Source organism: Sander vitreus, chromosome 15 (genome assembly GCF_031162955.1).
Source record: "Sander vitreus isolate 19-12246 chromosome 15, sanVit1, whole genome shotgun sequence".
In the NCBI taxonomy this organism is placed as follows: Eukaryota; Metazoa; Chordata; class Actinopteri; order Perciformes; family Percidae; genus Sander; species Sander vitreus.
In genome coordinates, this window is record NC_135869.1 from 25,639,097 (window position 1) to 25,666,071 (window position 26,975).

A 26,975-nucleotide genomic window follows, 5' to 3' on the forward strand; every position below is an offset into this window, starting at 1 on the left:
AGTGCAGTTGTGCATTGTTCTGATGTTAAACGGAGACTTACAGAATTAGATGCACAATGAAAAAACACAGCTAAATAGGGCTGCAACTAACAATTATTTTCATAGTCTATAAATAAACTTGCCTAGTCGGTTAAACTTGTTATTTTCCCCGATTAATCGGATGTCGATCGGTGTTTCCCAAAGCCCAAGATGATGTCCTCAAATGTCTTGTTTTGTCCACAACTCAAAATATATTCAGTTTACTGTCATTGAGGAGTGCAGAAACTAGAAAATATTCACATTTAAAGGGGAACTATGCAGGTTTTTTTTAGTTTAATTCACCTCAACTGAACAGCTTCGGAGTCATTGGAATGGTTATATGACTTTTTTCGAGTTGAACGGTGGTCGTCTCGCTCCCCCCTAGCGCCTGTAAGCTGAAAAACCACCCTCGCAACTTTGGGCCGTCGAGCCGCCGGCCTCAGCGTCAGGAAGTATGGCGTGATATCAGGTCTCGCGATGTAACAAATTGCTTTACGGCACTGCACACATACCCCCATCCAGGAACCGGCTAACAAGGTAGTGATAGAGTTCTTCACACTATCGTCATGGCTGAGCCAGCAAAAAAGAAGCAGAAAGCTAGGAAAGCATTGTTGGAGGAACAGAGAAAGAGGAAACGGCAGACTGACCGAGAGAGGAGTCAGACACGAGTAAACATAGGAGCTGCCAAATATCTATTCTGAAGCTGTAGGGGGAGCTCTATAGAGAAACCTGCGAGAAAACGGCAAAGAAATGGCCAAAACTGCATAGCGCCTCTTTAAGAAGCTGGAATCAGAATCAGAAATTTCTTAAAAAAACGACTCAAGCAAAATAGTTGACAACAAACCGATTAATAGATTCATCTTTGCAGCTTTACAGCTAACCTTCTCTCACCTCTGCATTGGCCATAGGCTCCATTGTGCCTGTGTTGAGGGACACTTGACTCTGACTGTATTCAGTGAGATGTTTTCAGGAAGGTTTTTCTGTGTTTATATAACACCTTGCTTCCTTCCCTCACCGCTCCTCCCACCGCTTTTGCAGCTGAAGTGATTGAGAGCGGCGACGCTGCCAGAGCTGCTGCCCTCTCCATCACCTTCACCTTCGTCACAGCCTTCCCTTTCCCCTCGTCCTTCCCCATGATCCCTGCCCCCTCTGCAGCACCTTTCCCCACCGCAGTCATCAGCTCGCACCAGAAAAGCCTCTCCGCCTGTTTCCTGGCCTCTTCTTCCTCGCTCCTCATCCTCTCAAACTCTGGTCTCTGCTCCGCTTTGTCTTTAGCCGCCTTTCGTGGGGACACAGTGTGTCTTCTTTCTCCCAGAATCCTCTCTTGCGCCTCCCTGATGGCCCGCTCAGCCTCCTTGTACATCTCACTGCTATAGCAACTGCCTCCATTTTCCGCCACAATCTTGTCTATTTTCTTCAGGAGCTGTACGACCTGTGGTGAGCTGTCCGTTGTCTCGTCCTGTTCACTGTTCGCAAAGACATGATACCCGCCATGGCAGCTGCTGACAAATTCTGACAGCTCACCGCTCTCTCCCAGGAAGTCCTCGATGCTTTTGCCCTGCAGCCGTTCTCCCCAGGTGAACAACACCATGGTAAACCTGGTGGCTTCAGGTCCAAACGTAGCCTTGATCCACTCTAAGGCGTCCCTCTCCTCCTGGGTGAACCTGCCGGGCTGCAGGGTCACCAGAAAGACGTGGGGTCCCGGAGAGGACAGGACAACGCACTGCCCCACCTCTGTCATGACTTCCTCGGGATTCAGGTGTGTGTGCAAGAAACCCGGAGTGTCAATCACAGAGACGCTCCGCCCGTCTACTGTCCCAGTCTGTCTCGTGCACTGTGTGGTGACGGAGCAGGGGGAGACGCTGACCCAGAAGGCAGACCTGCCCAGGATGGTGTTGCCTGCGGAGCTTCTGCCTGTTCCTGTCCTCCCCAACAGAACAATCCTCAGGGGTTCAGCCTCTGATGTTGGGGGTGACGCGTCACAGACTGGAACAAAGTTACAACCAGAGTGCGTGTTTTATTTTCATAGTCGATTATATTTTCTTGATTAATCACTAGGGCTAGGCGATATGGAGAAAATCAAATATCACTATATTTTTGACCAAATACCTTGATATCGATACCGCAACAAAATTGTAGCGTTGACTATTGGTGCTTTCACAAAATATTTACACAATGAGATTTTTGATAAATAATCATCTGTAATGTGGCTATAATGACTAAGTGGGTAAAGGTAAATAATAGAACAGTTACAACAGTCTGGTAAGTTCAGAAAATGACATCACTTTACTGTAATGCAGCCTTTAAAACCAGGAAAAGACAACACTTATGCCATATTATGATATTCAAAATCTAAAACGATTTCTAGCTCATATCACGATATTGATGTAATATCGATATATTGCCCAGCTCTATTAATCACTAAGTTGTTTGGTTTATAAAATGTCAGAAAATGGATTAAAAAAAAATCAGTGTTTTCCAGAAAGATGACATTGTTTTGTCCACAAGTCAAAGATGTTCAGTCTACTTTCAGATCATATTTGAGCTGATTGAATTATTAATCATGAATTAGGTTGGATTTTAATATAGCCTATATGATTTTCTAAATGGCTATTATTATTAGCCTATTATTATTTTTGTGGATAGTAGCCTGCAGTGCAATGGCACAATAGTTGCCCTGATCAGCAACTTTAAGTGATAACACTAACAGTAATCTACATACCTTCATGTGACGCAGCATTTTCAGGTGACGACATCCTAACAGAGAAACTACAATAGAGCCTTTGGACCTGCCGGTTTTTCGGTGCCCGGAAATAACAGGAGACGGATTCCGTATGTTCCCGCTGTGATTTAGATGTTTTCTTGCTTTTAATTGTCATTTACTTAGCACCACACCCCGCAGAGAGCATCACATCAGAGCAGCTGCAGTCCACGGGCGAGCAGAGAGGCGCTCCACACTGCCACCGCGATGCCGTCCACCCCTAAGGTAGAGGGGGATGCAGGGAAGACCACCATATCATAAGCACTGTTGTTAAAACGTCTCTTCACTATTACAGCGACCACCAATGCTGATGTAACTGTTGTTACTTGTGATAATCGGTTTTGTTCTAGTAGCTGACTGTGACCACTAGAGGGCAGTGAGCACTCACAGTTCTAGTAGTCTCAGGTCAACGCTGACTCTCCACATAGAGTCACACACTATACATACTAATATTTTCCGTGAAAACAATTAAAAGAGACAGTTGTGTGTCTAATATCGAACTACATTGAACCACATAGAGCAGGGATCTTCAACAGGGGGTCCGTGACCCCGAGGGGGTCCTCAGAGTCAATGCAGGGGGGCCGCCAAATTACTGTTAAGTCTTAACATTAATCCAACATAGTATTAGCTAGGGTGTAATTTCCAACCCCCCACACACACATACACACACTTTCAAATTGTAAAATGTTTTGACTATGACATGATTCTCTCAAGTCTTGTCGATCGCCCCTATATTAAACAATAAAGAAAGTAAGACATCTTTTTTTATATACATAGTTTAGCACTACTCTTTCTGGCAGAATGTATCTTTATGATCAACTTCATTATTTCATGGATTTTTGTATTATCATAGTGCCTAAATGTATATGCAGGAAATGGGATTCAAACGAAAATATTTTTCCGGCAGAGGACCCCCAGACATAGAGGTTGTTTCATCACAATACAACTAGCCAGATAACTTGTGAATCATTGAGGCACACTCATCAGTGGCTCCTAAGGGGGAAAATGAGATTGTGCTTGTTAATTTTAGGCAGAAATTACAATGTTCTGCTCTGAACTCCTAATCAGTGACTATTTGATGATGCGAAGAGCTAGCACTAAGTTAATTAGAAATTTAATATATCACTTTGTACCCTCCTTATCACAGAAATGTTATTACAAAGTGCATGTACTCTGTTAAGTCTACTCATTTCTAACAGCAGGGACAAAACCATCCACAGATTGTTCAATTAGATTTTCTTTTCATTTTTTCGTTCAATTTTTATTCTTGAGATGTGATAAATGTGGTAATTAAACTGAGTTTTGATGGTTTTACATCAGGCCATCAAAGTATAAGTAAGAATGAGTTGTCAGGCCTTAACAAGTCTGTAAAAACAGTCCGTACACGCCCACGCAATCCTAAGAATAGAGGTCTAATAATGCAGAATAAATGAAAACACCTGTTAGACTGCACCATGTGCTTGCAGGGCCTTCACATGTTGAACAGAAAAGCTACAAACATTGATTTATTCCCCTTTTTACACACACAATAGAAGACATTTAAGGAATGCAAACAGAATGCTAAAGCAGGCAGTATTTAATAGGATTTTAACAACAATAGTTTGGGCAGCAGTTCAACTGACTTAACAGTTGAATATATAATGACCATTCATGAAGTTTTATATGTTTTAACTCACTTAAGTATTTATATTTTTCCTACCAAAGATAATACCTCCTAATAAAAACAAACAGCCATATATGGAGCCATATAAGGAAAAGCTAATTCTGTTCAACTGTAATCTTTTCTTGTCATTTCAGTATGCCTCGAATACATCACTTTATTTCACCGCTCCGTTGTCAAGACAAAAGCAGAGATTCAAACAGGAAAACCTTCACCTCACTCTGACACTTGCCACATGCGCCTTAATATTTCTCCCCAGCCTTTATTCCAGTCTGTGTTGTCTGCATTGTCCCTGTAATTCCCATTAAGACACAAACTCTTTATCCAATCATCACGATTCGCTCACTCTCTCTTTGGTTACTACCAAAACATTAAAAAAGTCTGCGTGTTTCCTTGGCTGTAGTTCAATCTCTGGTTGACTGGATGCCATGCAGAAGGAGGTAAAGATACAGATACAACAATGTGAGGACAAATCTCCGAAGCAAAAAAAAATAAATAAAGAGCAGACGTGAATGTGGGAATTTGAATGGCCTTTCCTTAACAAATTGAGGCCCAGACAATTGTAATGTAGTAGGCATATTCAGTCAAATAAAAGAAACCGTTGAGTACTTTTTGAAATCCTGCTTGTGTATAGGCCTTTGTAGTGAAGGACCATTGGTGAAAATACCATAACTAAGGAAACTGAAGAAGAAATTATCCTCTACGTCCTTCTCACAACTGCAAGTTCACATCTTGAGTTTGGTTTTCTTACAGCACCCACGCAAAATGCGTTTCTTCTCTCATTATCTGTCCATATCTGGGCTTCAGAACTTGGATATCAGAACTGGCAGGAACCGGTAGAACTCGGTAGGACCGACAGCAGTTAATATATAAGCAACAGGATTATAAATCTTGCTTCTGTTTTGTTATGTAATGCCAAAGTGCACACAGGTAAACCAAAGAGAAACACAACGATTTACTACACATACAGTACAGCATGGCAGCCTTTTATAGAATGCAAAGCAAACACTTCCATTTTACTGAACTGGATGCTTTTAATGAGTTTGTTTACTAGCTCCACCGAGAAGCAATGTTGCGTTGTCCTGTAGTGAGTGATGGAGCTTCAAGTCATAAAAACTATGACTATAGTTTAGTTTTTCCACACAATAAGCTCCAGTGACCTGAATATTAGAAAATATGAACTAGAGGCCCAGAAATGTGCAAACCACATAAATCATGTGTTAGATGAAGTTGTATTTCGATGTCACATGAATTTTCCTCCACAATATTCCTCCACAGCAGTTCATATTAAATGTTGGACACTGATCGACAAAATAAAAAATGTCCAACTAGGATTTTCAGTCTGTAAATCAACTATGCTGCAGCCTACTGATTTGGTTTTAAAGTGATACAAAGTAGGCTGGTGCTTGAGTCGATATCAGGAAGAACTGTCGGCAGGTCTGTCCCACTCCACCTGGTGTCTTAACGTAAAGCACGCTCCCTTGCTGGGAACCTGCTGAGTCTCTGTATCCTCGGGAGGAAAATGCCAGCTCATAATAGACACGTCGCCACCTGTGGAATTCTTACAGTGAGTCTCTGTCACACTACTGGTGCTGTTACAGTCCGGGTTGGGCTTTGACAGACACCCGGCTCCGTTGATCAAGTCTGAATTCTCCAAGTCGAAGAAGGTTTTGCTTTCGCCGATCCTCAGTCCGAAGCTCTCTAGCATATCCATAACTGATGGTGAGGACGGGCCACTGGGCGTCTCCTCCTCAATGAGACTCAGCGTGGGCAAGATGTCCACTAACTCTGCCATCTCCATTGGCCGGATTACATCGCTGATGCTGGAAGGAAAGTTCTGTTCCTCACGTTTGTCTAAAACTGTGTAGCCCACTTCAAACTGTGCAACAGCACCGGGCTCTAGTCTAGATTTGTTAAAAGCGCTTTCACATCCTAATTCTGACTGGCCAATGCTTGTCAAGTCTACAGTTGATTGAGTGGGAATGTCTACAGGGTATCCTCCCTTCACTACACCCTCCATTAACAGTGTGGCCTCTTCAGGGACGTCCATGACTCCCGATGGAGCGGAAATCTCGGCAGAGATGACGTTTGGTGGGGTCACACTGGCTGAACACTCTAGAAGGAAAACAGGAAGAAGTTAAAATCTTAATCCTCCAACTATAGCAGCATTCAATCTCAAGCAAATTACAGTAATTCATATTGCAGCTAACAAGCTAAACTAAGATGGTGAACATGGTAACTGAGTAAACATACTGTATGTGATTGAACTACAATGTTAGTCTTGTAGAAGTTTATTTACTTGACTATTTACACATCATCACTGTACCTGCAATGGCTCTCTGTGCTTGTATCTGATGGGGCCACGTCAGTCTGGCAGTCAAACTCTCCCTCTCTTCCTCGCCTTCTGGACGTGGCGGCGGGTCTCCTCCCATCACCAGGCCTAGAGGCACCGCCCCCACCCACTGCTTGGACCGAACGCACTGCAGACAATCCATGATCCAGCGGGAATCCCTCCACACCACATCTAGACGCTGAAGAAACAGGAAAATGTAGGGCAACAAAGAAACTGACACCGAAAAATGTCCTCCTGATGATTAAAGATGCAGAAGTTAAGACTTATAAAACTAACTTTCTGTCATATTTGCTGATACTGACCCTATGTTCGAATAGAATCAATCAGGGCCAGGGTGTCTAACTGCGTGTCAATCACTGCTCATGCACACGCATTTATTCTCCTTTGTGGGGGGAGGGGCTTAGGAGACCGTTTGGGCTTTAGCAGAAAGGGGGGAGAGAAGTAGTTGTTGAAAATGTTCAAATGTTTTGGCTAAGTCCTGGACCTATCCTACCTACAGCACCTTTAGTGATCAGAGAAGACTGAGATTGTAAGGGGAGATTGTTGAGGGACTGAGAAGTTGTCAATGTTCAAATTCTTTGGCTAAGTCCTGGATCTTCACAATCCTACCTACCTACTTTAAGTGAAATTCTCAAAATACAAAAAATGTATGCTGCTACATTTCTTTTGTGTCTGATTTTATGATCTTACTTGGGAAAGCTCAGTGACGTGGGTCAGGCGCTCTCTGGCTTCCTGCACCTCCTTGGTGTCCAGCGCCTCCCGTAGAGCCTGCTGTGCCAGATGAGTGTCAAGCTCCAGCCCCACCCAGGCCTTGCAGTACTGGGACAGGAAGTCCCGTTCATACGTCCAGAAGTGAACTGGTTGATGAGTTAAGAAGGACAAGACAAAATCACAACATTGAAGCCAAGAGAAAAAGCCTCAGAACTCATCAGCGCTCTTTACTGTATCAAACCTTTAGCGTGGGAATTTTCAAAAAGGGTCAAAAGGAACGATGGATTTAATTAGAGAAAAACCAACCCTTACAGTGTGGATGAAAAGGAGGCTGGAAGGACTAATTATTCTCATCTTCAAAAGACCAAAAGATCAGATACTGTACATCAGTGTGCTTTACACTGGCAAATGTTTAAATGCATTTCATGGATTCTTTTTTGGGGTTAACATATTTTTAGTTCCTTTGCAGATGAGACACATTTATTGATCTTAATGAGATTAAATGATTCTGTCACTATGTTCTTATGATGCTGCTATTTTTCTTAACTTAAACAAACCCCAGGACACAATGCTGTTAGGTTACCCTGTCAGGTATTTTATCAAATCCTCAAGGTCCACAGCGGTCCCTGCTTGATTATTCTCTAACTTAACTCCCCTTGTTGTTGGCCCCCTCTCTCAGCACTGCTTGAAAAACACTGTGGTACTATTGTGAGAGCGTATCTATGGACTTGTGCAAGTATAATTCTCCACCTACCCAGCTCAAAGATCTGTAGTGGCATGGTGAGCCCAGACTCGTTGGTCCCCACCAGAGGCCAGTAGCTGGAGCTGAAGTCCTCACTGGGAGGCAGCAGCAGCACCATGGACATCTTGTCTCCAAACTGCAGCAGCTCCCGGGTGTACACACCATATTGATACGCCTGTCACAGGCACAAAAAAATATGTCCGCGTGTTATGAACATCTGTGATTGTTGAACAGAATTTTCTTATCCCTGCATTACCCAGAAAGCAGTCCAGTGAAATGATAACATAGTATAAATACAGACTAACCAAACCAGTTCAGAATAGTCTTCTAATTTTCTAAACCAGGGATCTTCAACGGGGGGTTCGGGACCCCTAGGGGGTCCTCACAGTCACTGCAGGCAAATTATTGTTGAGTCTTAACATGAATCCAACATATTATTAGCAAATATGAATCCCCACTGCTTACTGGCCAATAGGTAAGGTAGTCACTATGGACAACCACAGATACAGTTAATCATAAGGATTCACTGTGCCACATGTATGTTTAACATTAAAACATGATTCATAAAATCATGGCAACAATTATTAGGCTATTTAAATAGCTTAGTATTATGTCAAAAGAAAAAGGTATGCATAAAGGCTTGAAGCTGCCCTTCAGGTTATTGTAGGCCCAGTTTATTATGCAATTTATTTGTATACGATATATGTAGTAGGAGGTCCCTGTTCCATCTCCAGTGTGTAACTTTTTGATGTTAATGAACGTCCGTTACATTCAAGCCGTTGCCAAATGAGTTGCTACAAAGTTAATTAAGACTATCAGCTCCACACAACTCTCTCTGGATCTCTCAGTGTGACTATGTTCACAAGATTGTGGCGTCCGGTGACTTTCCCGCGCAGAAACTCAAGTGAAGATAATGACCTCTTCTGAAGAGTCCATCATGTTTTTTTTTAATCCTCCGTGTTCTTCTTGGCTACTAGCAACTGCGTGGAGGAGGGGTGGGGACGAGTGCGCGATCACGGAAGGCTTGTATCATGTGGACGCGCCGACAGTTTTGTTGACATTAATTAGAATTCCTCATGGGGGAGACAGAAACTACACACTATAACTTTAAGGTGTCCTTGGCTTAAAAAAAACGTTGAAGACCCCTTGTTCTAAACAATTCCTAACAAGTTGTTTAGAAAGAAGAATGTCATCATGGGTGTTTTTTTACCCTGTAGAGGGGGATGTTGAGCTTTGTCAGGAGATGTGTGACTGCTGTTCTAAGAGACTTGACGAACTCCACCAGGCTGCTGCTCTCCATCGCTCCCTCGTCCTCGCCACTCAACAGGTTCAGAACACCGCCATTGGCTGTGGTGTTAACATGACTCTGAAGCCACGCCCACTCCTCTCTGTCACATTTGAAATATTGTTTTTACAGCATTTGGACTGCTATGGCCTTTCGAATCAATCAGCATAGTTTGTGATGGGTCTGGGCCATTTTTCAGACTGTGTTACCTGGAAACGTGGGCATTGTGTCGGACCCGTGTGTGGCAGAGTAGATTGGGCAGCCTTTGGGGCACCAGGACTCTGATCTGTTCCACTGAGCTGCACAGTTTCAGAATGCCAACGTACAGACCGGGCTGGGCCACCTGAATGCTGCGCCTGTGGAGGGATAGCATCTCCTGGAGAACAGAGATAAACAGGTATGGCATTTGGGGATTTTAAAAGATGTAAGTAGGATACTGTGTTTAGATGCAGTTGATTTGCAGTGTATCATTTTTGCTTTTAATTTGTGTTGGGCTTGCTAAATTAATTCCATTTCGTTTTGGGGGTTATTTGAGTTTGCACAAGAGAGAAAAACATGACTAAATGATTAAATCAGGAAAATCAATACACTCAACCACTACGCACTCTATGCAGTCAATACATTCTGTTGCAGGCAGCTACTGCTTCATGATGTAAGACCTTTTCTAATGTGTCTATCTTTTACACAAACCCAAACCCAGGTTCACCTTGAGCTGCTCATAGAGCATGTCCATGGAAGTGGGCTCAGGCAGCAGAGGAGTTCTGCTGCGGTTCTTTTCCAGGCGGTCTAGGGGCATCCAGTGGAGCGGAGGGTCAGGAGGGCTTGGAGTAGTGCAGAAGAGAGAGTAAAAATTAAATGGAACCACCAATGTAAGTCTGGTCAGTCTGAACAATTCATTCAAGTATAACATATAAATCAACAGACAGGCTGGATATCCTGAAAACATATTTCTGCATTTGTGCTGAGCAATCCCAGCCTGCTGATTGATTAGGTTATTATCTCCCTTTGGCTAAGGGAGATTCGGATTTGGATGATTGATAGTCTACATCGATGATGTCCCTTATTTTCGACCGGATGTTCCTCACCTTCCGCTTTCTTTGTCTTGGCATTCTAACCTCCGGTGGATTTCTGAGGACTATGGTTAACTGCTCCTCAGATCTCTGCAGGGTAAATCCAGACAGCTAGCTAGACTCTGAATCTGTCCAATCTGAGTTTTCTGTTGCACGACTAAAAAACTTTTAAAGGTACGCATGTTCCACCAAAACAAGTTCCTTCCCGAGGCTATTTTGCAGAGGCGCAGTCATTGTGTCTGGCGCTTAGTGCCGCCCAAGATGATTGGGATTGGTTTAAAGAAATGGCAGTAAACCAGAGCACGTTTTTCTCCCATCCCGGAATGCTGTGTGGACTAGCCAGACCTTCCTCCGCAGCACTGTGGAGGAGGGTCTGGCAATGCGAGACTAGCTGATTGATAAAAGTCTAGCACACAATGTGGTAGACTGTGAAAATGTTTGTTTCATTGAAGGTTTGGAACATGACTCTGAGAGCTGGGTGGCGAGTTAAGAGTCTGTACTTCAAAAAGACAAAGGTTAAAGCCTGTTTTGATGCTGTGTGCTCTTTGTAAGGAACAGGGATTAACAGAATGCAACAAAGGACTCTTTCTTACCTGGGAGGATTTGGGAACTCCTTCAGAGTCACTAGTATGACGTTGCCCTGCCGGTCTTTCAGAGGCTCGTAGTACACCTGGCCCAGTTCCATTGTTCCCAGAGAAGACTGAAGGCAGAGAGAGGTTGAGTAACATGAGGATGAATAAATATGAGGATATATGTGATTAATTTAGTGAAACACAGGGTACAGGTATGGACCGTGAGCTAGGGAAGTGAGACACCAGTGAGAAGAGTAGGAGGATGAAGAGATTTTAAGAGGTAATTTAAAAAGCAATAACCCATTTTGATGCCTCTGATCGTGCTGAGTGTGCGGCTTAACGTCCTACCTGGAGCTGGGAAACGGCTCTTAAAATGTTATGCCTGTTCTGAAGGAGGGAGGAGGGGGATGAGTGAGCAGAGGAAAGGGCCTGCTGGAGCCAGGGCACTTGCTGCCATGCACAGGACAACTGCAAGAAGAAAGAAAATACATTTTGAACTGGGATTCACACAGAAAATTCCACAGCCTTCATTTTGAATAATATGTGGAAACGATAATTAAAACAATTCAATAACTGATTAAATGTATACATGTGTTCACGCTGACAGTTTACCTTGGCAAACCAAAGAAAGTCGTGGATGATGGAGGTGGAGCAGCAATGGATCTCCACCACTGGGATTTGATCTTCAGCTGTCACCAGGATGTTTTCCTTGTGGTAGAACACAGTAGCCAAGTACACGCCCCTAATTAGATCGACACAGACCAAATGAAATTAGTTTTCACAGACCAACATGATAGTCCTGTAGGAAACATGTTTTTCTAAATACATTAATGTTCTGATCGTGCTGTTTTTTTTTTGAGGTTATTATTTGGGCTTTTCCACCTTTAATTTTTGACAAGACAGCTAGGTGAGAAAGGGGGGGAAGACATGCAGGAAATTGTCACAGGTTGGATTCGATCCCTGGACCTCTGCGTCGAGGCATAAACCGTTCAGTATACTGTATGGGCGCCTGCTCTACCACTGAGCCAACCCGGCCACTGATTGTGCTGTTTTTTACCTTATTGCAACTTAACACAAATGATGTTTGTGTCTACATTCCAATAGCATTTTCCTTCAAACCACCACGTTTCGTGTGATCTATGCAGTGTTCAACCACTTTTATAAAGCCATGCTGAGGTTCCTATTCATGCAGTTACACCATTTCCTACTTAGTAGCATGAAGCCTTCAGTCACGTGTCACTTCCCACAGTTCAGTTATTTCAAACATCATACCGTTCAAAAGACCGCTTCACTTATCTTGACAGCAGCTTGAATGTGACTACTGTTCTTTTGAATAACCGTAACAGGTTAAGAGTTTGGACTCGTCTGCACTGTTGTAATCGCATCACATTTAATCCGCTACTCCCCATACCCACAAGGCAAAGTGGAACAGGTAAAACATATGGAGAGCTACCTCTGTAGGAGACGAACAAACTTGGTGGCGGACTGGAACAGTTGTTTGATGCCTCGAGACACAGAGAGACGCTTGCTGGGACTCTGGGGCTTAGAGCTCTCTGTGGGGCGGAAGAGAGGAGGATCAGTCGGGATGAGAATCACTTTATGCCAAAGAACATACACTGCACTCGCATAAGATATATTCGAATGGGCGACGGCGGTGAAACAATTTCCACTGTAATGAAAAGAGTTGATACAGTGAACGCTGCTGATATATATTGGTGTAAAATAGGAACAGAAATCTGCGAAGTGAGCATATCGGGTCCTTAGAAAACATCACTACAATTAATGTTTCGATGTCCTCAGTGTTTAATATGTTTTCTGACACTTTAGAATCACTTAATTCATTCAAGTACAACAGCTGTTTTCTGTTGTACTGTTGAATTAAGTGATTCTAAAGGGTCAAATCTAAGGGTTAATATGTTTTTGTTTTATTTTCATTGAGAAAATCAAGTGATGCTGTGGCACAACATACATATAGTTGCGTGCATTCATATATGCTTGCTTCACAGCAACTGCATATGCGATTGCAGCAATTGTTACATCACCAAAGAGCCGGTGTTACCTATGCAGTATCCTCTGTAATGTGGTTCTCTGGCGTCTTCCAGCAGTTTCCTCACAAGGCCCTCGTGATTTCTGAACTGTGACTTCACACCGATGCACTCTCTCCAACCTGCACAGGAAGAAACACAGGAACAAACCATCGCTTTCTTTTTTTTTTTTTTATGCAATTAGGGAAAATCATTCAAGTCATCAAAAACTAATTTGCAGGCGAGTCCTGAGTGCTGCTTTTTCCTATCTTGGTAATTCGAAGGCAAGAGCGATTGCATAAGAGAGTGTGTGCTGCAACTTGTTTCAATGCTCATTCATTCTGAGCTGCTGATGTCTCCTTTTTTAAGTTAGATATGACGTTCAAGTTAAATTGTGTCACTTAACTGACACTGCAACATACTGAATATTACTACTTTGGCTGTATTCACTTATGTTTGGATTAATATGAATATTTCTTTTGCCTTTTTAAAAACGTAGTGTGGTAATTTCCATTTCACAGTATAGAGTGGAAAGTAACAGCAAGTAATGCAGCGAGAAAGAGGGGATGGCATGCAAGAGAGATTATGAGTCCAATTCAAACTCAAAGCACAAGGCCCATTGACTCCTTGTGACATCTTTATTCTCCACGTTTTAATAATTAATTAATCTACCAGCCATGAGTGGATTCCACTTTTTTTTACATCAAGCTTGATGGCAGTCAAGTAATTTCATTACACAAGGACAGGGAGAGAAAAAGAATGGAGCTCTTTCAAAGCGGTGAGTCCACATTCATCCCAGTTTGCAGTTCAGTATACTCACTGGAGGGGGCAGCGCTGACTGGAGTAGAGCACTGAGGCGGTCCCCATCCTTTCACATTGTAGGCACTCACTCTTACAAAGTAATGCACTCCCTGCATTTAGAGAAGCACCGGACCACCAAATTATCACCATGCATTAACCTTATGAATCGTTCATTCACAATCACACACTGCTGTCATTATTTATTCAGCTTAGGTTAGGCACAGTGAGGCAGTTGAGTGGGATAAGTGTTCTCTTATGGGATGTGTTTTAGTTCACGAGATGATGATTTAGGCGAAATAAATACAGTCTGTGTAGGTCAGGAGCTAATGTGTATTGTATATATGTGTGCATGATTGCATGTCCCTGAAAAAGTCCCACATTATGCTCATTTTCAGGTTCATATGTGTATTTTGGATTTCTATTACAACATGTTTACATGCTTTAATGTTTAAAAAAACTAAACAAAAAAATCTTATATTGTCAGTCTGAATATACCTGTATTCTTCACCCTCTGTCTGAAACGCTTCGTTTTAGCGCCTGCCTCTTTAAGCCTCCATCCTGGAAAAGCCCAGTCAGTCTCTGATTGGTCAGTTTATATGCATTTCTCTGTGGATTTAGCGTTTTGATACTTTCACAGTATTTTTATAGCACCTCTACGTTTATCTGTGTTTTAAGCCCCCAACGTCTCCTTCCAGGCAGCGCTGCCTGGAAGGCACTAGGATTAGGCAATGGTTATGGTTATGGTTATATGGTTAGGGTTAGGGTTAGGTGCCTTGAAGTCAACGGTCGCAGCGCTGCCTGGAAGGAGAAGTTGGGGGCTTAAAACACCATCGAGCCACCTCTACCTGCTTTATGATAAAAAAAAAGACATGGAAATCTCACTTTTTACAATATGGTACCTTTTCTTTCCTGCATATATCTATGTGTGGAGTTAGAATCTGTGGACATCCTGATGTGTGTGTGTGTGTGTGTGTGTGTGTGTGTGTGTGTGTGTATAAAGGTACTGCATGACTTACTGCTGTGAGTCCCTTGATACTATGGGATGGGTTCTTGGTCTCTGTAACTTGGGCTGAGCCAAGGATGCGTTTGAAGCTGGCTGAGGTGCTCCATTCCACTGTGAACACAAAACAATCTCACTGACAGATTATTCTCTGGCTTTACTCAAAGCCCCTATGGTAGAGCTAAGAATTTGAGTGTTTACAGTTTCGGGAACTTGCCGTACCTGGGCGTAATCTACCCTTGGCTGCAAAGTATGACATTTTATGCAGCTGTCAAAACTAAAAATGCAAAAATAAAGAAGCCAAACAAGCTCTATAAATATGAAGCTTTTATACCTGTCAGCCTAAATCAAATGTTGTGTACGACCTTGATTATATTATTCCTTTATTTAGCCATCATGTCTCTCTTCCTGTTTTGATCATGCCTCCTATATTATTAATTTGCATCTATCCTCCTTACATTCATTTATATATTAAAGTCTGGTTATTCACCACCTACCTTTGTAGCGAGTGATGAGCCCCACGGTGTCACCTTCTGGCTCTTGGATCACCACAAACAGAGATGATGTGCTGGTCACCAGTATGGACACATGACTGGGAGGCCCAGGGAGCTCTGGGTGAAACATTTAGACAGAACAATGTTCAAAATGAGCACTACTTAGTTACTATGACCTGCTTGGATATGAATAGAGCCAGTGAACAGAGTTTCCCTACAGTAATCTGCAAGCTATCATAATATTAATAATATTACTATAACATCTAGCCCAGTTAATGATGAATTTCTGCACATAAGCCATGACCCGGAGTGAATAGATTAAGTAATAAATCTCAGACAAATACACATTCATATTTTACATTTTAAGGATTTAGCTGACACTCTTATCCAGATAGATTTGTAACAAGAGTATGCTTCATTTTCCTGCACCAAGAATAAGAGCCAGTGCTTTATTACAATAACGCTTGTAATCATAAAACGGCCAGGAAAGCGAACTCGTAGTGCTTGAAAGAGAAATGAAATGAGAATTAAGGAGAGACATTTATACAGATCAATTTAAGTAGGTACAGAGTGGAAATCATCACATAATTCTAAAATAAAATGATGAGAGTTTGAACCAATGGAGAGGTAGGAGGAAGAGGACTTGAGCAAATTGGTAGGAAAGCAAAACAGGTTGCACCAAAGCCATGGAGGTATTGTGGGCTTGGATTCCCCTCGCATATAGAGCACCAAGGTTTCCACTGGCAGCTGGTGGACGGAGTGTAGGGCATGGGAGAATTTAGATAGGAAAATGACAAGGGAGTCTGTTGAATCTTAGATGAGTTAAAAGGGGCTAGAGAGAGAGAGAGACTTTTAAGAGGCCAGCTATGAGTTACAAGAGTCCAGACAGGAAATCAGTAAAACCAAAGCAAAGGTTGGGTTGAATACCTGATCACTGCGGTCTCTTGTCAGCAGGGTTTGGGGGGGGGGGGGGGGGGGGGTTGTAGAGGAGAGTTGAGAGGCCTGTGACCTAGAAATGTCACAAGCTGACCCACCACCACTGACCTGTTTTATGGAAGTTCTGTCTCATCCGGCAGTACAGTTGCAGCCTGAAGCTCCAGAAGCTGATGTGTCTCTGGACATCAGCCTTTGCCTGAGGCCCTGCCCCTGCCTTCCTCAGTAACTCCTGCTTCCCCTCCTCCACCCGTTTACCCGCCAGTGCCACCAGAGCATCCAGCTTAAGCGACCACTCCGCTGGGCGGCACACTGACAAGAAAACACAGTCGAGAGAGACAGACAAGAGAAGGAGCAAGAGAAAGGACGGAATTCTGAATATCATTTGCATTGAATTAAATGTATCCACTTCCAACAGAATTTTGATGTTACTTATGATATTTTAAAACACAAGACTTACAAACAGGGTTATGTCTGGCTCCCGCCTTTGCTAACACGTTGAGCAGAGGGGAATTGTGGGTAAGGGCAGCCACGTCCAGGGGGACCAGGCCCTGTTCGCTCACCCTGTTCACCCCTTTCTCCCTCTCTCTCTCCCAGTCCTTCTCTTTCTTCTCCCCTCTCTCCCACATGCTTCCTCCTCCTCCTCCTCCTCCTCCTCCACACTTGGTGTGGTCTCTGGACAGCAGGCTTTGCACGGCCAAAGTGTCCTCATTCTCCACTGCCTCCCACAGGTTCTTGTACTAATTGGGAGCAGGGGAGAGGGTGAAGGGCCAATAGGAGGTGGGCGGGTAAGGGAGAGAGAGACAGGAGAGAGTTCATATCGAAAGAAAGATTTATTTTATGAGGCAGAGGGAAGGGAGTTGGACTCGCAGTGGATGAGACAGTGATACGGGATACATAAATCAAATTATAAATCAGAGCAGCAGTCTCGCCTGAGCTAATGTATTCATAGTGACAGAGTCAGCATGTAATGTTAAAATTAGATCTTGTGATTTAAAAAAGAAACCCTGCCAGAGGATAGAAAAAAAGCATTTTAGCCAAAGTGACCAGACCTCCCCTTTACAGTAATATGACGCCAAAACTATCTTACAACTTCTGCAGACTTGCTGAGGTGTTTGGGTGGGATCTCCGTGGCAACAGATGACTCTCCACCCCTCAGTCTGACGGACAGGTTTCTGTAGATGCGTTTGGGCGAGACAGGACCCAGAGAGCGCCGGCGCTGGGGTGGGTTCCTCATAGATACAGACATGACAGAGAGAGGAGAGGAGAGGAGAGGAGAGGAGAAGGGAGGAGAGGAGAGGAGAGGAGAGGAGAGGAGAGGAGAGGGGAGAGGAGAGGAGAGGAGAGGGGAGGAGAGGAGAGGAGAGGGGAGGAGAGGAGAGGAGAGGAGAGGGGAGGGGAGGAGAGGAGAGGAGAGGGGAGGAGAGGAGAGGGGAGGAGAGGAGAGGGGAGGGGAGGAGAGGAGAGGAGAGGGGAGGAGAGGAGAGGAGAGGGGAGGAGAGGAGAGGAGAGGAGAGGACCAACAGAAGAAATAGTCAGCGTTGTGAGGGATTGGTTAGTTCATGGAGTGAAAGATTAGAACCCCCAACATAAGAGCCATAGAGAGGGAAGACGGGATGAGAAATGTGCCATTTGAAACAGAAAAAATGACAACGGGGAGAATAAGGAGAGTATGAGAAAAGGCGAAAGTCATTAGGAACCTGGAAGAGTGTACAGCAGAGAATGAAGTGAGAAAAAGAGGGGGGGTGGGGGGGACACAATATACAAGTCAGACTCACACAGATTCTTCTACAGTAAAGGCAATTTTCTGCCGACTTGATAGGTGAGTATAGGCTCAACTGAGTAGTGCTGTGTGGGTGGATAAATGGATAAAAGTTACAATGCCTACACTAAAGATGAAAAAAATGCCTTGTAGCATTTATTTTTGTGCCTCTTACTATTCTCCCTTTTGTTCTTATTTTACTCGCTATTATGGGACATGGGTTTTTATTCGCTCTGAATGGAGTCTCAGTGCACAAAGCAAACAACCCATCAATCTGATTAACTGAAGAAAATGCAATGTGTAAGAGCCAAAGATCTTTCCTTATAATAAATATGAGTCTCCTCCTATAGTCAGCTTGAAGACAAATGATCCATCATCACTGCGCAGTAATGATGGTTCATGATCAATTCCATCGCCTTTTCATCATTACAGTCAGGCACTTTTGAGCCAGAAAATCTGTCTTACACATGGAGCAAAACACAGTCTGGCGTAGTTCTCCGCCCCCTCCCTCTTCGGTCAGCAAGTCCTCTCTTTCATTCGTCACTGTCTTTCTTCTCTCTTTTCACAGCCCTACAGTTTCGAGTGACTTTCACATCGTTTTACGGTTTACGTCATCCCCGATCATTCAGATCTGAAGAGCATCTTTGAAAAGGGACATACTCAAACGCTATCCTCTCTGTCATCTCTCTCTCATCACCACCACTTTTTCATCTAACAGAAAGCCTCAAATTCCCAGTTGAATCTCTATCAAGTTGAGTCCTGGTGTGCTGAGTAGCCCACTGTCCTTGTGTGAAAGTGAATACTCCCCTGGTTGGGTCTAGCTGAGGACAGAATATATAATATGAGGACTCTGGCCACAATAACGCCACGTCTCAGTGACACATTGTACCTGCTCCCTCACTGGCTTGCATAATACCTGCCCTGTCTACGTATATATGTGGGTTTGTGACCGTGTTGTATAGGGGTAATACCAACCATTGTTATTGGTAAAGTTTTCCCCTGTTTGTTTAATATGTCTTACATCAGTTGTGGAAAGTGCTTATGGAGCTGTTGAGAGGAGAGATAAGCTTTAATGTTTACCTTTTTTTTTTTGAGGCAGCACAAAAAACACCTGGGAGGAGAATAAAATCCTGTGTGCAAACTGGGCCAGCATGTCCCAGCCCCTGCTGACCCATGAAAAGTCATACGCCACAGATTCGTTGTGGTTTTGTTGCATGTCAGTCTCTCAGATTGTGGTGATGTTGCTTTTTATCTCAGTACTGTGGCCCACACGCTTACGAGTGAAGTATGCTGCTGCATATTTGCAAATAGGCTTTCTGTTTTTGTCATTCTGCTAAATACTGTGGCTAGTTGAGATGGAAACATCTGATGACTAATATTTCTGATCCCACAGAAAGTAAGGCAGTACATTATGTTATGCAAATAAACCATAGAGAACATCACCCTAAAGGGTTATCATATCTTACTTTGTTTCCAGAAATGCATTTTGTACACTGCAGTCATATGTCTTATAGATAATTTAGGGACACACTTTGCAACAGGCAAAATTCAGTTAACATAAAAACAATTTAGCATGCCATGTATAAATAATGTCATAAAAAGTTGTTATACTTTTAATTGGAATTTCTACAAACTATAAAACACCAAAAAAAAACAATTATATCAGCTATAGACTACATTTGATTTGTTTTTGTATAATAATTGTAATCCTACAGTAACCCTACTAAAAAGTAATGCCATACAGATACTACTAGCTACTAGACTACAGGATGAAAATGCTGATGTCAGAAAATAGCAACTGTAGGCTACTAATACCACGTGGAAAAAGACCATAAAGTAACAACTTACAGTTGCCTAGACTGTGGCACCGAATGGAGCAATGTGGTCCATGCTTTTGGACAACAGGTTAAAAAAAATTACGTACCTTTCGTTAAGAGTTTTTCTTTTCTTACCGTGAGTCGTTACTTTCACTTTAATCGGCCTTGTCTCCAAAGCTGCACAGGTGCGTCAACATGTTTTTTTTAAATGACGTTATCCGTTAGTCAGATATAATCCATCGTTGCGACTTCAGGAGTTTTCACCTCTGATGGTGAACCGCACCTGAACGTTACACCCGAGTGAGAGCCTGCCGCACACACGCACGTCGTCCTTGTTCCGCCCTCTTCCTACTTTATCTCATTTAATTTCTCAGAAATAACAAGGAAGTGCTGCCTAATATAAACAGTGACTTGATAGGCTGCGGTATGCATGCAGACTATTTAGGTGTATTGATAATCTAGGATTTTATAGCAACAATAGGCTATGGTTTAAATGCATGATAGGATATGTAGTATTTCTAGTGAGAGACTGAGGATTCAGTGTTGTATTAACGGCGAATGCAGGACTATTTGTTGTTTCTGAGCGGTGAAGCAGCTTGATGTTACCGAGTAGGTTGTACAGCCAGTGGTGTAGGAATTACATTTTACTTCAGTAAAAATAGAAATATACAGTTTAAAAATACACTGTTACAAGTAAAGACATGCATTCAAAAGTATTGGCATAGTTAAGATCAGAGGACCGTATGTTGATGCCTAATTACAGCCCATTTCGTGTACGGAACTACTATATTATTTTTGGGCAATTTGGTTGAAAGAAACCCATATTTTATTTATTTATAACTTTGAAAAGGGGTCAAATTTGACCCGAGGACAACACATGGGTTGAAGTACCAAAAGTAAAAGTACTCATTATGCAGGATGGTCCATTTCAGAAATATATTTCATCCCTTATTCCTGGAGCTAATTTGAACTTCTTTATATATATATATTGCTGGGTATCTTAACCCATAGTAATATATCATAATGTATTAGTTGATTTATATTTTGTATTATTAATCTGAATCTTCAACGTAACCAGTAACTAAAGATGTCAAATAATACAACACCTCTGTAATGCAGTGGAGCAGAAGTATACATTTGCTTAAAATGGAACTACCTAGTAGTACCTCAACATTTTACTAAAGTAGTACTTGAGTAAATGTACTTAGCTACATTCCACCACTGCCTACATGCTTTTCATAGTGGTACAGTAGGTATAGGTAGTTGTCATACTGCAATTATCTGTAAATGTCGTCGTCACTGGAAACAGTATGTTAGGTTGACTTGAGCAGAGTTATGGCGTGACAAAGTGTGGGCTGGTGACTGGAAAAAAAGGTCTAGGGCTGTATTTAAGTTAGTTCCACGCCCCCCAGTGATGGCTGCTGTATGGGTGGCGGAAAGAAGTCAGCACAAAGTGATTTTTCAAATACATTACTGTGTGGATGTTTAACACTATGCCTGTAGACTGATCTTTGTGTGTGTGGAGGTGTTAAACACAGGAAGTGGTTCAAGATATATCAAGCCAAATGAGAGAAAAGCAAAGCCCCAGCAATGATGTGAAAAATGCTTGCATGTTAAGACTCCACTTATGCATGGGCCGAAAGCTGGATCCATTTGTCTCGTTGCTTTAGTGGCCCCTGTAGAATTGTCTAGAAATAGTTGTCAAATAAAGTTGACAGATATGCCTGGCTCCCACCTGAGCAATGAGAGGGTCTCTCTCTCTCTCTCTAATGGGGGAAAAAAAACTCTGAGACTGATGGATTTAGCTCCTGTCCAAGCACAAATGGAGACTCTGCAAACAAATATTTTCCACCTGCTTCTCGAAGGTCTGCTACTCTTTTTAGTCAGCCAAACAAGGCTTTGACCACTTCCTGCACACACAGTCCTATAACAAAGAATAACTCTGCCTCCAATTTGTCAGAAAGGCAACACAGTCTGCACACTGAGAAACTATATGAGAGTAGCCTAGTGCACACACTTGTGCTCAATCATGCACACTGTTACACAGTAAACACGCACTCACACTGAGGCAGAGCTGAGCTGCCTGCACTTTTTGTCATGCACTACTTCGAAGTACAAGAAGTACAGAGAGGTTATAAATTGGCACGTTGGTAGTGGTTAAAACTCCCACACTCGTGTCATCGGATAGTTGCTCAGTTGCCGAGAGGCTTTTGTTGTCATGGGGATAACCAAATTGTGGCCTTCGCTGCTAAATGATACTGCAAACAAACTCATGCATCTCACCATACTGTATACTCACAGCTTATTATTCAGCAATGACATTCCTTGGAGGCATACGTTGGTGCTGATATATTATTTCAAAGATAATGTATGCCTTTTGCTCAGATATAAGATATCAGCCTACTTTGAAACTTCAGAGACTTCTAATACACTTACACTTTTTATAGCACTATACTGTATAAATAACTATGGAGTAACAAACCTTTGAGAAGAAACGTGGGGCCTGAGTAGCTCTTTAGGCAATTCAGGTTAAAGGCTCTGAACACCAACACAAGTGTATGTCCCAGGACTGTGTGGGTGTATATGGACTGATTGATTGACATCTTCCTGAGTCTCCTGTTAGCTTTGTTGCACCTGATGGGGCTGGACAAATTTGGACACCTTTGTTATTCTTATTAGTAGATAAAGATTTAGGACCTAATAAATACCATCAAAGCTCTGGCACACCTTCAACCTGAAAAGAGGTCTAATCTGAAAACACCTGTGTAAGCTATAAAAAAGTGTAAATGTGATACTGTGGCAAATGCAGTAGATCCATGATACGTTTTAAGTAAGTTTATGAAATAAGATAATGTAAAGTTTGTACAGCCTGTTCCCCAATCTCTGCCAACAGAACACATATCTGAACCAATCATTTAGTGTGATGTAACTGAGAAGCGGAATAATGAACCAACAGCTCTATACACTGATGAAATTTCATAGTTGAAATTTAAATTGTTTATAGTATAGTAACCTATATTGTATAGTAATGTATGTCCCATGTTATTCTAGCGTTTATTAGCTATCCCTTATTACCTGGAAACAATTAAGTATAAGAGCCTGGAATATGTGGTTGTTCACCACATATATTTTCTTATAGAATAGCCATTAAAATAAAATGGTAGGTCATTTTATTTTCATTAAAACAACAGTGAAAACACAATCAGTGTGTTCATTTTCTTATTTTGCCCATCCTTTTTTAATTAAGTTGAGCTCACTTCTTGCTCTTACAAACAACAAAAAGTAAATGCAGTTGGTAAACAGATTCTTAGAAACAAATTACTTTAACTATTTATCTTGTGAATACTTTTATAACACAATGTTAAATGTGTTATCAGTATTCGTGTATTCTTTGCCATTACATTTGTTTATGCACTCCTGATCCATTGTATATTGTTTAATAAAGTTTTGATTTAAAAGGTAAAAAATGCGCCTCACTCCTTCTACCGCCTCTACCTGAATCTCGTCCGGGTAGCGTTTGTCTGCTACATAACTTTTGGTTAGTTTAATGAATTCAATAAATGTATTTTATGTGATAGCGTTGTCAATACTTAGGTATTTTTTAGTGAAAACTTAAAAAAAAAAACAAAAAAAAACGTAGACGGCACCGTTTGTTTTTGAGCAGCATGACGCAGGTTGCTAACTAGCTAACGTTAGCTTGATGTTAAGTTAATTAACGTTAGTCAAGCTGTGTGTAACTCACCTGCCTGACTTGCAAAATGACTTGCTAAGTCAATTATATGCATTTTCTGTTTCAACAGGTGTAACTACCAAAATGACGAGTGGGGATATTGTTTATGACAAGATCCACTTCAGGCATGATCCAAGATGGAGCGGCCGCCTGGGGCCTGCAGAGGGGGGCGGGGTGCTGCTCTGTGTGGCCTGTGTCATTGAAATGATTGACAGTGACGATATAGCGGTGAGGAATAGATTATAAACTTGTTTTTATTTTATTTGAATATGAAGCTTTTCTCTTACTAATGTTAATCCTTCCAGTATTTGACTGGATAGGTACACTAGGCCAGCACTGAGAGGCCCAGGATGAGCTTCGACCCTCAGGCCAGTAGGTTCCTAAACAAGGGGCACTGCCTCCACATTCTGCTTTATGATGAATCATGCACAAGTTCTAGGAGCTGATGGGATTAAATGTCACTGGAATTGTACCTCACGACTTGATGTAGCTAGGTGTGTGTGTGTGTGTGTGTGTGTGTGTGTGTGTGTGTGTTATCCCCCAGCATTTCCTGTTTTAGGTATCCATTAGGGTTAGGATAGGACATTATCCTGTTGATTTCTCTTGATGCACAGGCTTATTTACCCTGCCATATCTGTCTCCCTCCTGTCTCCGCTCTACAGTCAGTGAGGAAGTCTTTTGCCCTGTCTGGTATCAGTGGGGTGCTGAAGTGTTCTCCGGGGGCCTTGAGAGAGCTGCTTCGACAGGACAACAGAGTCTCTCTGCATTTTACAGCTTCTCTACTGGGTGAGAAATAGTGGAACATGCATACATACTTTTCATTTCCCACCTGTTCTCGCTTTGTTGTTGCAAATAGTAAGCTGATAAGTCATAATGTAGGCACATGTTTGGAATGTCACTTAACAAGAAGCATCAACAGTAAGTGTGACTGAGCATTGCACAGATCCTATATTCAATATTGACCATCACTAACCAGCACTGGTTGTTCTTGACATCTTGCTGGCTTGAGTTTGCTTGTATGAGCTTCCTTCTTGGAACTAATTTCCACTGGATTAGTCCACAGTCGTGCTAGTGCTGCGGTCACATCACATCACTGCTTTTCTGCATGGGCCAGACTGAACAACTGAGACAATAGATCTTGTCACATTACCTGAGCAGTAAGATACAGAAATGTTTTCACGTCGATAATAGAGTAGATAATAGAGTTGACTTGCTGTTCACGGCTTTTCTTTCATGTTATAATCAAAGTACACACTTGCCATCTGTGTATTGAACCATTACATTACATTAACTGGAGAGCTGGGTAGATATTTGGGTATTACATTTTGTTCCTGTTGATATAATTGATGGTCCTATTTCCTGACAGCCACATTAAATCAAATGTGAAATTGTATTGTCATTGCATAATTTAGTTATGTAACTAATGAGACTCTAAAAATCATTCACATGGGTTATATTCAAGTAGACAGTTTTGTTTCTGGCTGTCTAAATATACTATGCTGAATAAGCTATCAGCAGAGTATAAAACTGCATAGCAATGAAGTGATTACTTTATTATGATACAATGATTGATGAAAATGTTTGAGCGGGCAATGAATTGGTGCAGCACTCATGCTTGCGTACAGGCAGAGTAGCTTTAATAGCTCTGTATTGTGGTTAATACTTGCCAGGGCCAGTACATTATCCTCACCACAATGAATTGCCAAGTCCTCTGTAGGAGATGTTTGGAGGATGGCAGGTTAAAAGCACTGGTGTGTTAGGCCGGCTACACACTGGCTGCGTTGCGTGAGCGTTGCGTTTCTGTTGCGCGTCAGCTGCGTGGCGGCTGCGTGGATTTTTCTATGTCTTTACACACCAGAAATGTGTCTGATGCGGCGCTGCTGCTGCCAACCTTGTCTGTACACATATACACTCACCTAAAGGATTATTAGGAACACCTGCAAGATTTCTCGTTAATGCAATTATCTAATCAACCAGTCACACGGCTGTTGCTTCAATGCATTTAGGGGTGTCGTCCAGGTCTAGACAATCTCTTGAACTCCATCCTCTGATGGCTACTTCCAGCAGGATAATGCACCATGTCACAAAGCTCGAAGCATTTCAAATTGGTTTCTTGAACATGACAATGAGTTCACTGTACTAAAATGCCCCCCCACAGACTACACCACTACACCAGATCTCAACCCAACTTCCAGCACCTTGTTGAATCAATGCCACAAAGAATTAAATGCAGTTCTGAAGGGGAAAGGGGGTCAAACACGGTATTAGTATGGTGTTCCTAATAATCCTTTAGGTGAGTGTATGTTTCCCATTGATTTACTGCACTCAAGCAGTAGTATACTTCATGTTCAACATGCTCAACAGCTGATTTGATTACAGCGAAGACAACGTCGGCAGTATTGACGGCAACATAGGCTACAAAATATTTCGTTCGTATTGACAGGTGCAATATATGAAAATTGATTTTTTTAAAAAACAATTACATTTATATCTGCATTTATGTCATTTATTAATATGTATTCATGTCAAAATGACATATAAACATCTTTTTGTGTTCTATTTTGCCTGGAAACACTTCCAACACGCTTGTGTGTCGTGTGAAAAATAGGCGTCGGTCCTATTTCTAGCATGCACGCGTTTTCGGCGCGGCTGGAGATACGCCTGAGACGTGCGTGTCACGCACACAGTGCGTAAGCTCTAATGGACACCCTACGCAGCTGCGTCAGTGGTGTGTCTGTTTATATTTCGGCTCCTATTTTAACAGGTTAGAGCTTACACACTGACTAATATATATTAATAAATGACATGTTGATGTTTGAAAGTATCTAGGTTTTGATATAAATGTAATTAAAAAAAAAAAAAAAAAAAGATTTTCTAATATTGCAATATTACAGAACGAAATATTCTGTAGCCTATTTTGTCGTCAATACTGCCGACTTGGTCTTTGCTGTAATCAAATCAGGATATATTTATGTTTAACATGTTATTTCATTTTATCAGTGGGAAACATCCATGTGTACAGACAAGGCTAGCAGCGCCACGTCAGACACGTTTCTGGTGTGTAAAGACATAGAAAAAATCCACGCAGCCGCCACGCAGCTGACGCGCAACAGAAACGCCACGCTCACGCCACGCATCCAGTGTGTAACCGGCCTTAGTTTACAAAATCATCTCTACCACTGCTATAAGTAAACCACAGTGTGTTTTATGGTACCGTCCTCGTCAGAGGATATTACTGATGC

General features: G+C 42.3%; 3 protein-coding genes across 4 annotated transcripts in view; 1 reads left to right on the forward strand and 2 right to left on the reverse strand.

Moving 5' to 3' along the window:
* Positions 1-970: 970 nt before the first annotated feature.
* Positions 971-2,774, reverse strand: LOC144530746 (GTPase IMAP family member 7). Its single transcript, XM_078270455.1, has 2 exons — positions 2,741-2,774; positions 971-2,004 (listed from the first exon to the last, which is right to left on the reverse strand). Exons 1-2 carry the CDS (start codon positions 2,772-2,774, stop codon positions 971-973), a joined length of 1,068 nt encoding a protein of 355 aa, XP_078126581.1.
* Positions 2,775-4,337: 1,563 nt separating this feature from the next.
* On the reverse strand, positions 4,338-20,349 carry LOC144529831 (ankyrin repeat and fibronectin type-III domain-containing protein 1). Of its 2 annotated transcripts, none has more exons than XM_078269160.1 (19): positions 20,139-20,349; positions 17,515-18,124; positions 16,885-17,164; positions 16,536-16,736; positions 15,495-15,608; positions 15,014-15,111; positions 14,017-14,107; positions 13,232-13,339; positions 12,626-12,725; positions 11,785-11,914; positions 11,521-11,640; positions 11,194-11,300; positions 10,237-10,351; positions 9,740-9,906; positions 9,456-9,633; positions 8,258-8,420; positions 7,483-7,649; positions 6,766-6,970; positions 4,338-6,554 (listed from the first exon to the last, which is right to left on the reverse strand). In XM_078269160.1, exons 2-19 carry the CDS (start codon positions 17,671-17,673, stop codon positions 5,857-5,859), a joined length of 3,201 nt encoding a protein of 1,066 aa, XP_078125286.1. In that variant the 5' UTR covers positions 17,674-18,124; positions 20,139-20,349; the 3' UTR covers positions 4,338-5,856. The 2 variants fall into 2 exon arrangements, with proteins under 2 accessions (XP_078125286.1, XP_078125287.1); XM_078269161.1 differs by having other exon boundaries at positions 20,111-20,349.
* Positions 20,350-23,810: 3,461 nt separating this feature from the next.
* The window catches only part of mei1 (meiotic double-stranded break formation protein 1), a 63,461-nt gene continuing 60,296 nt past the window's right edge, over positions 23,811-26,975 (forward strand). The window contains exons 1-2 of the mRNA XM_078270298.1: positions 23,811-23,961; positions 24,396-24,519. Coding sequence (XP_078126424.1) covers positions 23,818-23,961; positions 24,396-24,519 — 268 coding nt within the window. The 5' untranslated portion in view covers positions 23,811-23,817. The remainder of the gene's footprint in view (positions 23,962-24,395; positions 24,520-26,975) is intronic.